The 16,213-nt window shown below is 46.2% G+C and overlaps 1 protein-coding gene across 1 annotated transcript in view; it reads right to left on the bottom strand.

The window, feature by feature from the left end:
- The window catches only part of SLC25A24 (solute carrier family 25 member 24), a 267,768-nt gene that overhangs the window by 75,988 nt on the left and 175,567 nt on the right, over positions 1-16,213 (bottom strand). Inside the window, exon 7 of the mRNA XM_085602241.1 lies at positions 14,325-14,432. Within this exon, the coding sequence (XP_085458367.1) occupies positions 14,325-14,432 (108 nt within the window). The remainder of the gene's footprint in view (positions 1-14,324; positions 14,433-16,213) is intronic.

The following is a 16,213-nucleotide window of genomic DNA, read 5'->3' as shown; positions in this document are numbered from 1 at the left end:
CCACTCACCGATGCTTGTATTGCAGCCCAGCTCAGGGAGTCAGGCTGTCTAAGGACATGGGAGTTGGCCAGAGGCAGGCACGGTCGAGGGGACCACTCCCTGCCCTACGCTTGCAGGCCTGAGGCTGAGGTCAGAAGTGGAGCTCGCAGCCGCGGCAGGGGTACGAGTCCGCTGAACTCTCTGCTGCGCCACCTATTCGCCTCGCTCACTCCATGGCGGAAAGTACAGATTCCCTGGCAGCAGTGGCCCATGGTGTTGGACACTGTGTCGCCCGGGAGAAAGCGAGGGCCGGACAGACGGCTTTTTGCCACACACACAGGACTTGAGGCTTGAGTCAGGAGCTTATGTGCAATTTGCTAATGTTTTGGATCTTATTAGCCATGTTGTGTAGAGGAATTTGGAAACGGAATAAACAACAAGTATTCTTGGGTCAGTTTACATATTCTTCGGGATTTATCCTATTCGATATGCCCATAATAAAGCATAACGGGATGACCTACTTGGCCCTGAGTATATAATAAGCAGGATAGAAGAATAGTAGATGTTCCTCAGTTTCTTCTGTAGCGAGGAATGAGGAGCATTGTTTAGACCTATGAACACATGAAGACCAATTAAATGTAAAATTGGCTTGAGTTAAAACACCATATCTAAACCTTAAGATACAAAGATCTTAAAAGTGGTGCATTGGTATATACTAGAAATTCCTCAAACTTACAAAGTTTTATGGTGCAAATATACTTGGGTTAAAGTGCCTAGTGTTGCTGTTGATTCTTTCTTGCCCAGACAGAATTCCCAGTATCTAACCTTCATTCTAGTAACAGCATTCTGGGAAATAGAAGATGGGTTGTGCCAATACTCTCCCAAGCCAAGCACCACCAAAGATTGATGTAGCTTAGCCAAGGGGGCCTTGCTATCCCTGACAGGGTGATAGTATCATGGCGAGCATTTTTAATTGGGTCCACAGTCCAAATACAAATCCAATACATTATGGGCCTCAGTTTAGTGATCTCTACTATAGGATATTAGTGCAAGGCCTAGCCAGAGGCAAAGGGGGGTATTCTGGCCAGGTTCCGTTAATTACCTTATAACCTGTTTCTCTTTAATGCCCAGGTTTGAGACATAACAATGGCTACAGAGTTCAGCTCCATAAAGGGCAGCATTAATTGCTTATGCTTAGTAAACTTCAAGATTAGATAAACAGAAGTAAGTTTAGCGCACTTAAGAAAAGCTGACGCCCTGTGCTTTATAAGACTGGAGCTTTTTTAGTGATTTGTGACATCTATGGAGTGAAATTCAAGTGGCCTAAACCCCAGATAATCAAATTTTAAACTCTTTCAAAGCAGTCCTCCCACAAACTCATCACCTCTCTCCCCCCCAAGATTTTCGTGCAGCTGAAACACATAAACCGAGTCTTCTGAGCATTTACTTCCAGCCCATGTATGTTGCATAAAAGAATAAACCTAGAAAGCAAGGTTTGGATGACCTTAGGGGGTTTGGAGATAAGCAGGGTGTCACTGGTGAAGAGTGAGGCTGGAACCATCTCTGCGGCCAATCTTGAGACATCATTATTGCAATCAGGCAAAAGAATATATACAGCCATTGATGAAAAGTAGAAACAAGGTAAGGGCTAAGACACAGCCCTGACGAACGCCTTTGTCGACCCCGATTTAAATGTCAGCTCAGACTGTGTGCCCCACCTGACCAGGGCACAGTTGTTTTCGTGGAGTCGAGATATGTTTTGAGCGGTCTGGTGGGACTCCCAGCTCATCAAGCACTTCCCGCAGCCTCTCTTGGGACGAGATCAAATGCTGCTCTGAGGTCAGCGAAGGTAGCATAAAGGTTCCGATTGCATCACAAAAGTCAACAGTCTTCCATTTGACCCTAGGAAATCTAAACACCTGATCAGCAGTACCTCTTTTCTCCCCGAAACCTGCCTGGTAAAGGCTTAGAATGCCACTTTCCTTAATCCAAAAATTGAGCTGGTCTAATACCTACTTACCAAAGATCTTTTAAATATTATCCAAAAGGCTAATATAGTAATTCAGTCACATTTGTAAAGCCCTTTTTAAAAATTCGGACTATCTCTGACCCTTCCAGGGGGTGAGGGGGTGATTGGAGCACAAGCAGCTATGGCATTAGAAATTAGATTTGTAAAGGACACCCAGTTTTTAGGCTCTGAGCGGAACAAGTCTGTATGAACCCTATCCAGGACCAGGGCCTTTCTCCGCCTCTGAGATAAGACTGCCTTCATGGTGCCTTGCAAGGAGATGGTAAGAGGGTGCACCGATTCAATTGAATTAGAATTAGTATTCTCACCAAATAAGGGATAGCGCTGCAGAATTGGGCTGGCATAAAGGGTTTCAAAGGGATTTACTCTGTCATTGGATTGGATATTAATCTCTTTCTTCATGGTAATGTAGCGGCCACCAGGGATTATTATATGCCAGAAACGCATTGCTTCATTAGTCCTGGCTGTGTTTAGTAGGTCCTCCCACCTTCTCATGTTCCACTCACTTGTTGGTAAGAGTAGCATTGCCTTATAAACTGCAGTAGCATCCGCAGTCATGGTCCTGTCTCCCCTTTTGACTGTCGCCAGAAGCATTTTATTTACAGCTCTACACGACGGCGTAAACCATTTTTTTTAGGTGGTCTAAACATGGGTTTGAAAATCTTAAAATAAATAAATTTCAGTATATCAAAGAGATTTGTATGGGTCTCTAGAACTGTAGTAGGGTCATTTTTCTTCTCTATCATCTGTTTTAAACTAGCCCCTTATTGATCATAAATGGCTAGAATAACGTTTATGGATAGGACAACAGCTTCCCACCTACCTGTCGTGTGGTTGTTGCTAACTACGAAGGTATTTAGGATGCTAGTGGAGATGGATGTCTAATTAACAGGAAATGTGTCAAACATGGAGCTCCACTCTTGGACATAATCTGTTACTGCAGTAGGCCACCCTTTGAAAGGTGGAGTGAGCACTGATATAAGAGGGAGAGCGGTTGTTACACACACAGACAGGCTGTGAGTGAGTGTTATATTAAATTTTTGAAATGCTTGCATGCTCACGTGTGTCCTGGGTGGGGTTGCTAGTTGTGGTATACCCCCACAGTGCATACCCTTCCTCCGTTAAATCACCTGCCACTGTTCATGGTTCATATGTTAAATTAAAATCACCTGTGACTAGAAGATAGAGTGTGGGAGTAATTGGTCAAAAGGACAAAGTAGCTGAAGTGAAGCGGATTTGTTCCAAGGTTTGGTCTACAGTGAATATTAACTATGAGAAATGCATGTTTCTATCAGGTGTTACCCTGAATGGCTGGTGAACCCATAGGTTGAATATGCTACTTACCAGTATGCATCTGTTCTTGGCATGTAGGGCTGCTGACATTCATATCTGTGCATAGATCGCCGCCTAGTGTTGGGTCCGGATGTTTGCACGTTGTTGTCCTGGAAGAGTCTTCGAAGTATCCTGGGATAGGTGACTCCTCCCCTGGACTACAGTGCGCATGGGCATCCTCTCCATCCTCAGATTGTTTTTCGCCATTGTGGCAGTGATGGAGTAGATATAGAAAGTGATGACCATGCTTACAGTAATTCTGAGAGCTGCAGCTGCTACAGGCGGAGGAGGGAGGGCGATATGAATGTCAGCAGCCCTACATGCCAAGAACAGATGCAGACTGGTAAGTAGCATATTCAGTTCGAGGCATGTGGGCTGCTGAATTCATATCTGTGCATAGAATATATAGCAGTGCCCTCTTATTAGCGGCGGCTACCAGTGCCAGCTGCAGCGGTCTGAAAAAGAGTTTTGAGAACAGCCTGTCCTACAGCTGCCTGCTGTTTTGATTGCACATCTACACAATAGTGTTTGGTAAATGTATGTGTAGTGGACCAGGTGGCTGCTCTACATATGTCATGCAAAGGAATGTTTCCTAGGAAATCCATTGAGGCCCCTAACGTACGTGTTGAGTGGGCTCGTGGGGGAATCGTTAAAGTACGTTTAGCCTTTTGATAGCAAATTTGGATACATTTAACGATCCACCTGGCTATTCCTGCTTTGGAGATAGCGTTACCTTTGTGGTGTGGGGCAAAGGCAACGAAAAGTTGTTGTGTTTTCCTAAAGGGTTTGGTCCTGTCGATATAATACATGAGGGCTCTTTTGACATCTAGTGTGTGGAGTGCCCTTTCTGCGACAGTTTGTGGGTTTTGGAAGAAAACGGGCAGTTCAATGGTTTGATTCATGTGGAACTGCGATACCACCTTTGGCATGAATTTGGGGTTGGTACGTAGTACGACCCTGTTGGCGTGGACCTGTATAAATGGCTCTTGAACGGTTAGTGCCTGGAGTTCACTAACTCTCCTCAAAGAAGTGATCGCTACTAGGAAAGCTACTTTCCAGGTAAGGAATTGAATCTCGCATGAATGTAGAGGTTCAAAGGGTGGACCCATCAGGCGTGTGAGGACCAAATTAAGGTTCCACATCGGAGCCGGTGGGTGGCTTGGAGGAATGACTCGTTTGAGTCCTTCCAAGAATGCTTTGATGGCAGGCACTCTGAATAGAGAGAGGTGCTGCCTGGTCTGCAGATAGGCTGATATTGCGGTCAAATGGACACGTATAGAGGTGTACGCCAGATTGCATCGGTATAGGTGTAATAGGTAACAAATAATGTTTTGGGTGGATGCGTCTAGCGGGTTAATGTCATTATTATTGCAATAAATGACGAACCTCTTCCATTTGGCTGCATAGCAAGCTCTGGTAGTGGGTCGCCTGGCCTCCTTAATGATGTCCATACAGTCAGGTGGCAGGTTGAGGTAGCCAAACTCTAGGACTTCAGGAGCCAGATTGCCAGGTTCAGCTGTTGCGGATCTGGGTGCTGAATCTCTCCATGGTTCTGCGTCAAATGCTCGGGTTTGATCCGTAGCCTTTGATGCGGCACCACGGAAAGTTCGAGAAAGGTGGTGTACCACGGTTGGCGTGCCCACGTTGGAGCAACCAGGACGAGCGTCAGTGAGTGTTGACGCAGTTTGCGTGCCCCCAGCGGTATCAGTGGTGCTGGGGGAAAAGCGTACGCAAATCTGCCGGACCAGTTCATCCATATCGCATTGCCCTGCGACTGCGGATGTGGGAACCTGGCGCCAAAGCTTTGGCATTTTGCGTTTTCGCTTGTGGCGAATAGGTCTATCTCCGGATGACCCCACTGCTGGAAGTACGGTTGGAGTACTGATGGGTGTAACTCCCACTCGTGCATCTGGTGGCTGTGTCTGCTGAGCAGATCCGCCATCTGGTTGTCTTTGCCGGGGAGGTGTTCTGCCATGAGGAACTTGTTCCTCTGAATGGCCCACTTCCACATGCTCTGAGCCAGATGAGACAACTGTGGAGAGTGTGTTCCTCCCTGCTTCTGTATGTAGTACATGGCAGTCATGTTGTCCGTCCGGATCAACACGACTTTGTTGCACAAGTGTACTTTGAATGCTTTCATAGCGAGGAAGATTGCCATCAGCTCTAGGAGGTTGATGTGCATCTTCTTTTGTTGTTGTGTCCATAGTCCCTGCACTGTGTAATGGAGTACATGAGCTCCCCATCCCTGGAGAGACGCGTCCGCCGTCAGTATTATCTGTGGGACAGGCTCTTGGAACGGTCGGCCCTTGCAAAGGTTTTGTGGATTCCACCAATGCAGAGAGTTGTATGCCCGACCGCTCACCAACACTAGGTCTTTCAACTGTCCTTGAGCCTGATTCCACTGACGTGCTAAGCACTCCTGAAGCGGGCGCATATGTAGTCTCGCGTGTGGGACTATGAAGATGCAGGAGGCCATCATGCCTATCAACTGCATGAACACTCGCGCGGGCAGGGAGTGTTGTGGTTTGAACTTGGAAATCAGCACTTGCATGCTGTTGATTCTCACTAAATTTGGCTGAGCTGTGGCTGCCAGAGTGTCTATAGTTGCACCAAGGTACTGTTGTACGTGTGCGGGCTGGAGATGGGATTTTGGGTAATTCAGTGAGAACCCTAGACTGTGAAGGAGGTGAATGGTGCGGGACATGTGGCTGGCACATTGCTGGGCTGACTTCGCTTGAACGAGCCAGTCGTCCAGGTAAGGGTAGACGTGTATGTGCTGCCTCCGTAGATGTGCCGCTACAGTAGCTAGGCACTTTGTAAACACCCTTGGTGCCGTTGTCACGCCGAAGGGAAGGACTCTGAATTGGTAATGCTGTCCTTGAACAGTGAACCTGAGGTATTTTTTGTGTGATGGGTGAATGGGTATGTGGAAATACGCATCCTTGAGGTCCAGTGTGTCTAGAAAGTCTCCCTGCTTGAGCAGCGGGAGGACTTGCTGGAGAGTGAGCATGTGAAAATGCTCGGAAAGAATGTATCTGTTTAGGGGTCTCAGGTCTAATATAGGTCTGAGTGACCCGTCCTTCTTCGGTATTAAAAAGTACAGGGAGTACACCCCCGTACCTTGCTCGTGGACGGGTACGACCTCTATTACGCCTTTTAGAAGCATAATTTGCACCTCCTGCTGTAAGAGCGTTAAGTGCTCTGAGGACATAGGACGGTTTTTTGGAGGTATTGTGGGTGGAGTGGAGTTTAGTTGTAGACAGTAACCGTATTTGACAATATCTTTGACCCACCTGTCCGTGGTGATGGAGTTCCACGTGGACAGGAACCTTTGTAGCCTTCCCCCGACAGGTGTTATGTGGTCGGGAGGAAGGGAGAGGGCGTCACTGCTTGTTCTTGGGGAAGGACCTGGTGTTGCCGTAGCCGCGTCCTCTACCCTTTGTACTGGAGCCACGATATCCACCCCGGGTGTTTTTATCGTAGGTGGTTTGTGTATTGCTCTTGTTGTATGTTTGCTGTGACCCCTGTCCTCTACCTGCTCCTCTATTTCCGGGGCGACGAAAGGAGCCGCTCCGAAAGGACTGAGTTTGGAGAGCCCCCATGGACTTTGCAGTGTCCGTGTCCTTCTTTATTTTCTCTAGGGTGGTGTCAACCTCCGGGCCGAATAAATAGTCGGGGTTGACAGGCTGGTTGAGTATGTTGTTTTGCACCTCAGGTTTGAATCCGGAGATTCGTAACCAGGCATGTCGTCGCAGCATGACGCTAGTGTTTATGGCCCTGGCAGCTGTGTCTGCGGCATCCAGCGCGCACTTGATGGATGCGTTTGTGAGGAGCTGTCCCTCCCTGATGAGGATCTCTGCACCTTCTCTGAATTGGTCAGGGAGATGTTGGATTAGTTGCTCTAATGTGTCATAGTGCGCTCTATCGTAGCGAGCGAGGAGTGCTTGAGTATTGGCAATGCGCCATATGTTGGCTGCCTGGGCGGCAATCCGTTTGCCAGAGGTCTCTAACACCTTGGACTCTTTGTCCGGGGGAGGAGCATCACCTGTTGTTTGTGAGTGTGCCCTCTTGCGAGCATTCGCAACGACAATGGAATCCAGAGGTAATTGGCCTCTGATGTAAGTAGGGTCCCCAGGCGCTGATCTGTATTTTTTGTCGATCCTGGAGTTTATCACTCTTGCCCTGGTGGGTTCCTTGAAGATGTCCTTTGCTGGTTTGAGGACACCCTTCAACATGGGTAGAGTTTTTATATTTCTTTCTGAGGAAGCAAAAGTATCCATAAGAAAGTCGTCCTCGACGGTGTCCGAGTGAAGTTGCACCCCATGATTGGCCGCGGCACGTTCAATTAGAGCGTTGAATGCTGCCGTGTCCTCTGTGGGAGATGTTTTTGCTCCATAGAGTTGCGGGTCTTGTGCATCCATAGGTGCACCTGGGTCCACAGGGTCATCCCAAGTTTGATCAGGGTCTTGCTGGCCGTCAGGGTCCATGTCTCCGGGGTAGGGGACCTGGTCACCCATGTAGTCCCCCAACGCATCCGTGTCGGAGTGTGTGGGAGAGAAGGATTGTGGATCCTGGTAGGGTGAGTGGAAAGGTTCGTAAAGAACTGGTTCTGAAGCCACAGGCAGCTTTCTTTTTAGTGGAATCCTGAAGGAGTCCAAAGCCGGCTCCGAAGTTATTTTCCGTTTGTGGATAATCATCCTGCCGGTGTCGGCGTCGATTATATGCGATGGAGACGTCTCCGCAGAGTGTTCGGCAGGCGTGATTGTGGTATGGGTCACCCGTGTCCTGATTTGGAACATTTTCGGGGCCGTGGATGGTGGCAGGCCAAAAGTAATGTTGGCTGGTGTCGAAGAGGCTGCTGGAGCTTTAATTGGCTCGGAGCCCGACGTGTCCTGGAGGACCATTTTCTTTTTGGTGCATTGCGCAGCAATGGGTCGAGTCTGGAGCGCCCTCGAGTCTTTCGCACCGACCGGTTCAGTTGAGGCGGTCGTGGATTTTTTCGGCGCCGGTGGGTCATCGAGTCGAGGGGCGGGAGTGGCCGTCGACTTCTTCGATGATTGTGGCTTAGATGTCGCCGTGGAAGCGGCGTGAGACGCAGCAGGCTGTTTGACCTTTGGGGTCGAAGTCGATTGCGTCGGTGCCGGGAGCCGAGCAGGTTTGGTGGTACCGACGGTCTTCTTCCTTGTGTCGACCCCGACGTCGGCCGCTTCGAGTTCGGCACCGAAGTCTCGTTTGGTGCGCTCGGTGCCGATGTGTTTTGCTGGCGTCGAAGGTGTGGAGGGCCTCGATCCGACCAGCGCCACTTTCGGTTTCAAGTGAACCAATACTGCTTTCGGTTTCGGTTTTAGAGAAGGGAAACCAGCCATTTTTGGCATTAATGGCTGCCGCTGAATGTCCGAGGCCGGGCCCGAGGGCGGGGCCGAAGAACTGCGGGATAAGTCTTGGGTAAGGCCCGAAGGCGATCCCTCGACCGGAGCCATAGACTGTTGCACTGGGCTTTCTTCAGTCTGAACGGGTAGGCCTTGCTCGTCACCGGAGCTACTCTCTTCGGCCCCTAAGGCCTCATCGTAGTCTCCTACCTCGGTGTCGTCTTCATCTCTGCGAAAGAGTGTTTCGTCGACATCCCCCGATCCGGAGTCATGTTCGGAAACGGGACTGGAGGGTAGGTTCTTCACTTCTTCGACATCTTCGGTCTCGGCGTTGAAGATGTCGGCCGGGGCCGGTGCCGCTTGCTGCGCCTCGAGTCTCGCCGCTCGTCGATTCCGTAGAGTCTTCTTGGATCGAAATCTGGCACAGGCCATGCATGTAGATTCGTCGTGATCCGGTGAGAGGCATTTGTTGCACACCGGATGGACGTCGACGTGGGGGTATTTCGCATTGCATACCGGACACCTCTTGAATGGTGTTCTCGATTCCATCGTTGATGTCGAATCGACGGACGGGTAAGATGCGAAAGTTTGTTCTAGAAGTTAGTAAACTAACAGGGATACTATCGATACCGATCGATAACAGTACCGACGCGAGCTAAAGGCCTTTTGGCCTGAAAACAGGTTTTCCTAACTTGAGTCAAGATAACACATCCGAACCCAATGGCGGAAAAAAACAATCTGAGGATGGAGAGGATGCCCATGCGCACTGTAGTCCAGGGGAGGAGTCACCTATCCCAGGATACTTCGAAGACTCTTCCAGGACAACAACGTGCAAACATCCGGACCCAACACTAGGCGGCGATCTATGCACAGATATGAATTCAGCAGCCCACATGCCTCGAACATTTGTCTTACAGTGCACCTAAGGCTAATCTTTATCCAAATCCCAAGGCCTCTTGAGGCTCTCCGAGCACATGCCAGAACAGCCGGGACAAAGAAACTCCTGAAGCCAACCCTAAAGACATCTTATGTGACCCAAGTCGCTTGGAACATACATAAATGGTGCACTTCAATAAACTTTGTCCAAATTCAGTTTTAATTTTAGTCAAGCCACATTCTAGGAAAAAAAATACATACATATCTGGGATGGGAGAGACTGTTAGAAGAAGGCTTGTCTGGACCCATCATTTGCTTCTATTTACTAGCTACGGTTACGTGGATTTTATTAGTAATGGGAGCTTCGTCCCTTCCTGATATCTCCCCTAGAGCAGTAAGTACACAGTTGGGCTCTAGGCACCTGGAATCATGATGGATAAACGTAGAAGAGGAGATTCAGTTGTTCTTTTGTAGTTCCGACAATCAGAAGAAACAATTAGCAGTAGAAACAAGTGCAGGAGCACGGGTGTCAGGTAGGTGTGAGGGAAAACTTTCCACTACTGGATTTAGGTGCCTGTAAAAATAACCCAGGAGCAGGGACTTAACTGGGCAAGAATAAATAGGAGATTGGTGGCAATACAAAACAGGACTCAATCACCAGGAAAGGTTTTTAATAGTGGCCCAATCCAGAATGTCACTGTACAAACCAATAAGCAAGCCTGGCTGAAGACGGCTGAAATGCCAGAAACCGGTCCTAGGAAGCTTGTTTCCGGTCCAGGGAAGGCATGGCTTGGCAGTTCGGGCTGGACTGTTCCCATGAGGCACAGGGTCAGACTGATTTGCATATGGCCATGTCTGAACTAGGATGGCAGAGTGGGCTAAAGAACGGTGATGGATCAAACCCAGATCTGTTGACTGGGTGTGAGTGTTTGATTGGTTCTGATGCTCCGTCCATCACCACCCCCTTTCAAACCAATATTATACCGTACATTCCTATGGGGCCAGTGAGCAGACTTATTTTTTAACTGTTCGTGAGACTCCAGGGCATGAGGAGTCAGAGGGGGGATATTTGCTATGATAATTACATAAGGGCAAGCATCCGCAGGAAAATGGATTACAAGACCAGGTGACCTGGCTTGTGAAACTAGAGAATCTGGTCACCTAAGGTCCTAAAGCCCAATCTCCCCTGTCATGACCCCACTAGGGTGAGTAACCTTTTCAGCAAAGTTGGACTGGGTAGTGGGAAGTCAGCAAGATTGCTCATTGGTTTTAACTGGTCCTCCTGGGTGTCTCAATGCAATCACTTGGGCAGTACCAAAGTGGAAAGTTGTGGCCTTCTCTTTGACGGAGAGTTGCGGATCACCCTCCGATGTTCTACGCCCCTCCTCTAAGATTCCCCAGAAGACTTTCAATTGAGTCTATGTGGACAAGAACAAAACGTAGCCTAGTTTCTAATATAGCAGAAAACTTGAAACACAACAGCTCCACAAGGACTGCATTGACCTCGATTCTTCTACTGCACTGGCCAGGAACAGAACAGGAAACTGGGCACACTTCTTTGTTGTACTTCTATTTAGCATACGCTTTGCCGCTTTGCTGTAGGGGCCTCTGGCAAAATGGTGAGACTGGGGTGATTGTGACTTGCAGTTGTCGGAAGGTACTGCCCAATCAGGACGCTCGCCCAAGGAAGATACGACAGCCATGGCCAAAATGGAAGAAGGCTGTACTGCTTTGTCTGCAGGTGACAATCGTCTCTCTGCTAATTCAGTTTCCTTAGATATTACCCCCACTGCCTGCATGAAAAATCAGCTGAATGATTAAGTGGATGGAATAAAAGATGTCAAGGGACTGACCAGTCCAGGTGTCCCAGCTGCCCTGGTTGTCTTGGATTGCGTAGGCTCCACTTTATGCTTACCCATTTTATCCGCATAGTAGATGAAGAGTTGGTTTTGTAGGATATTGAAGATCAGTTCAGTAAGATAAAACAGATTTAAGCAACGGAGTAGAAAGAAATGGCCAAAAAAAGTTAAACAGCTATGACAAAGGTCTCACCTCATCCCTAGGGCCTTATAGCAACCGCCGCCACCACCCACAAGACTTTCCTTCTCCCTTCAGATGAGGTCTTCAGATCTTGTTTTCCTGCTCTTGGTGTCTTGATATCTCAGTATGTTAGTTGCTGTTAGTCGTTGGTGATAATGGCAACAATGAATTAGGAGGGTAGAGTCTCAGGGTGGCTGGCTTCATTGAATCTCAAAAGCTTAGGGGATTGTTTCCTTCACTGTCCTCCCCTGCTTTCATCAGAAGCTCTGAATCTCAGACCCAACAACATGGCTTCAGAGCCCCACTTAAGGCCCATAGTGCTGTTGGCCAGGTTATGTTGCATAAGTTGTGCAAATAGCACAAGCTGGACAAGGTGCTAATAGGAGAAAGGTGAGGCACAAGGACCACCAGGTCAGGGCATGCTCGCCGCACGCACAAGAGCTCCCCTGGTCACCAAACCGGAGACTGGATTGGTGGCTGCCCTTTTCTGTGGGCAAAAAGCTCAACCAACCCAAAACCAATCCAAATCAACCCAAAAAAACACAAAGAAAATCCATTCGTCACCTGGGCAGCACAGCGGAAGGAAGTGAAACAATCAAGCAGCTGGGCACTCGGCGCTGGATACTATTGGGCACTGTCGGGCTCTCACACTCACCCCAAGCTAGACTTATGAAGCAGGAGTTGAATTGGGGATAGAGGGTAGGAGTGACAGCGTCTGAGAAGTAGCTGTCGGAGAGCAGTCAATGTGAGCCAAAGCAGGGAAGACAGCAGTACCGTGAGGGCGTAACCGAGAACCAGCTGCCTGAACCTGTCTGAGCCTATTGGGCTGCAGGGCCAAGATTTGGAGCCGTCAGAGCTGCAGAGGGGGAGACAGAGCAGAAAGAGACAGGAACAGGTACCGGTGTGCGATACAGGCATGGATGCCTAGGAGGAAAGGCTTTCAATGTAAGTCAGCAGTACAGCTCATTCAATTAACTCACTTGGTATTGCTGAATAGGTGCCACATAAAGTCACCAATTAAAATGCTATTGCTATGAGGAAAGGAAGATGTGCACAGTCAATGAAACACAAACCCATGGACTGCTCTGTCTGGTGTACTGCAGTCCTGTATTTCTGTGAGATATTGTAATGACTTGTAACAAGGATGATTGCTAAATGTTGATTTATTTACTGAATTTCAATTTAAAAAGAAATATAGATTTTTTTTTGTCACCAATTTGAAGCTTTGTAGGTAGATTCAGCCTTCCAACCGTACAATGATAAAAAGGATGTACCCACTCACATGGGTGATACTAATCTCGCAAACGTTCTTGTGAATACTTCCATTTAACTGCTTACCGATGACGCAGAAAAGTGCTGGTTACAATAAAAATATTCTGTTTAAACGAGGCAGTTAGTCCCACTGGCAAGCTGAAAACAGTAAACTGATTTATGGAGCCCAACAAGAAAACAAATAAATGTAAACACTTCGAAATACTTCAGTGTTTATCTCAAAACTTTAAATACAGATGATGAGAGTTCAGAAATAGAGTATAGTTGTTCCCTAAATAGTCTCAAGTCACCACCAATAATTTTCAATGTGTTTTTAAATTTTTTAGTATCAATGTATTTAATACATGTGTAGGGGAAGATTGTGGGGGGAGCATGGTCCAGATTAATCCATATTACAAAAACAAGAAAATAACATTAAAGGAAAAAGTAGGGGACAGCAAATTGGAAGCATAAAGATGTGGCATGTTTAGCTATATTTCTATGGGTGAATCAAATTAGAACCTGGCAAAGCATGCACATGTTTTTTCTATCTGAGGCGCTGAATTGCACTATGGCAATTAACACATTAAACTTGCATCGTCTCTCAAAGGTAGAACTAATGAAGACTAGATTGCAGACCCATTTGGACTGTGATTGTTAGTAGTGTACTGAATATTAGTATTGAGATAGCTTATGCTAATAATTAATATTGCAATGAATTGATTAAAATGTTGTGCTTTAAATCTATTTGTGTAATCCCCAATTAGTTTACGCAATCATATAGCTCATCTCCCAACAGCTACGTAATGTACATTGCGCCGTTGCTTTAGGTCAGGTTCGCACTGCCTAATTTTTCCAAATATTTCCACCAGATGCATAGTCAGATTTGGGGGCAAATGGGCTAAACTTTTATTATACGCTTTATTTGTACATATTTCCTTTTCGTACACTGTAAATAATGAGTGTTTTAAACAGGTTGTCTTTTGCGCCGTCCAATGAATTATTACTTTTTAATCGTTTTTCACCAATGCCTAATTGCAATACACAGTTAACTTTGACCAGATTTCACGTTTTAGGATTACTTGCGCTGGGACAACCAAAAGAAACACTTCACTAAACAATTAAAGGAATCACAGGGCCTGGGTAATAAGGAACTTCTGTGTTGGAACAATACTTACAATTAATACTACACGTCTTTAAATAGTGCAGGATTGTTGCTTCATAAAACTAAAGAGATTTTAAGGTTTACATTAGTGAGTAGAAAGTTTTGCAATGATAACTTTTCTTCAATCTTGATATAAAAATGTTACATTTTAAGTTACCTGCAAACCTTTTTTTATTGTACAGTCAAGAATAACATTGTAAGTATTGTTAAGAAGATAGCCATGAAGGATTAACAGTCATAGTCGAAATGGAAAGTTATGCAAAACTTGAGAAACACTACTTACCTCCATTGGGTAAATAGAAGTCTGTGCCGTAGCTCCAGCCAAAGATCCAGCTACAAATCTTTCAGCAGCTCCTACTGTCCCATCTTTTGAGGCAAACAATTTCTTATACTGAAAACGAAAAAAGCAAATAAGCCACTCTGTCACCAATGTACTGTACTCTACATTTACATGACCACCATTTACAGTTTTACCTTAGAATCCCATGCATTTTTCACAGAACACCACTAACGTAGGGACTACAAATCATATTGAACAGCACACCTCACTCAGAACAAAAACTTAAAAACTCTAAATACAAGACAATGTGGGGCGGATCAATCCGAGCACATCACATGACAGAACAAAACACCGTTTGCCCACTCAGTTTAAGCGATGGGTGTGTTGACTGAAATACCACATTTTAGCGTGTAGTGAAAACACCATCTAGAGTCTGGTTTTTCAAAATGGAATATCACTGGAATCTTCACTCACATCTGCATTCCCGCCAACAATAAACTGCCCATCACCTCAATCCTTGTAAAAGCCTCTAAACCAGAACACTGATCTATCTAATAAGATGGTTGCAGTTAATTTAAAATTTGACAGCCTGCTTGGTATCTGTCCCACAAATTTAAGAGTATGTGGTTGGACTGCAGGGTAATTAGAGTTTGGCAGACGGTACTGTCCACCAAAACTCTAAATAACGAATGATATCTTACTATTGATAACCAAAGTACGAAATCTTTCTTTTTGTAAAGTTCTGGGGGTAGTGTTTTGCACTGTGAACAGCACGTATAATGCCGATCACTCTTTCGTTCACTGTACATATCGCGAAAAATTTAATAAGAAGTTCATTATATCCCTGTTTTTGGCAAGTTGAGAAGCATATGAGACCTGCTCAGTGACAGCACTTGAATTCTCCGGAACGCACATACGGGGTACACCTGATCACAACATTCTGCCATGTTTAAATAGAAGTGTAGGTAGAACTGAATGAGACCACATAATAGACATGTGCCAAACAATCATTCCCTTCCATGCAGCCCCTTGTTGATAAAGCTTTGGAATGTCCAAATGACATTTTCATGTCAAAGGGCAAACTGAACATGGTGTATGGATTAATAGGTGAACGTGGACAAGACTCCTAAGGTCAGGGATTGGAGGCACCTGCCAGGAGCATCTGGAAACATCACGAGTCTTGAGCAGACCCTCGGATGATCAAGGTAGTCATAAATCTAGAATGAGGTTGCTCTTAATTGATCATTACCTTGTTGAAGGAGTGCCCATCTGTCCACCATCTTGTCCAGTCACATTTTTCAGTGACCATAGATATGGAACCTGGCAATCATTTAAAGTACTCAGTTTCTGTGTTTTATTAATTAACCTGTATATGATGCTCCTGAAGTATCTGGAACCTGGCCGGCTACGAAAAATTCATAAGGCACCAGAATACTCTTTTCATTCTGAAAGATGCTCTCATGTCAACTTCGGGTATTCTAGGAAATCAGCAATAATAGGGATTTGTTGAAAGGTCAACCAACCTTAACAGCTTTGAACACATCAAAAGAGCTTGTTCCAAGATCTACCAAACAAGCGGCTGAAGTCAACAGACCGATTGTTGTGGCACCCCACAGCAACCTAAGAACACATAGGGCAGATAATGCTCACACTACCTTTTACCATCAAAACAAAGTATTTCAGCAAAGACATTATAGTTTGGGAAAAGCTTTCTTCGAATTCATTCTGGATGTCTGGGGTGAGGAAAAAACATGCATTTGCAATGCAATAGGTCTCACATTTGTAAGAGTAAAATTCATTGGCATCGTAAATGATAATTTTTTTACGATGTGTTTTGTTTTGGAGTGTAGTGGACGTTTATAATGTGGAGTGGAATTATGTGGGTTGTATTG

The sequence above is a fragment of the Triturus cristatus genome, chromosome 4_2, assembly GCF_964204655.1.
Source record: "Triturus cristatus chromosome 4_2, aTriCri1.1, whole genome shotgun sequence".
NCBI classification, from domain to species: domain Eukaryota; kingdom Metazoa; phylum Chordata; class Amphibia; order Caudata; family Salamandridae; genus Triturus; species Triturus cristatus.
The sequence above is the reverse complement of the archived record's forward strand: the minus strand, read 5'-3'. Positions and strand labels throughout refer to the sequence as shown.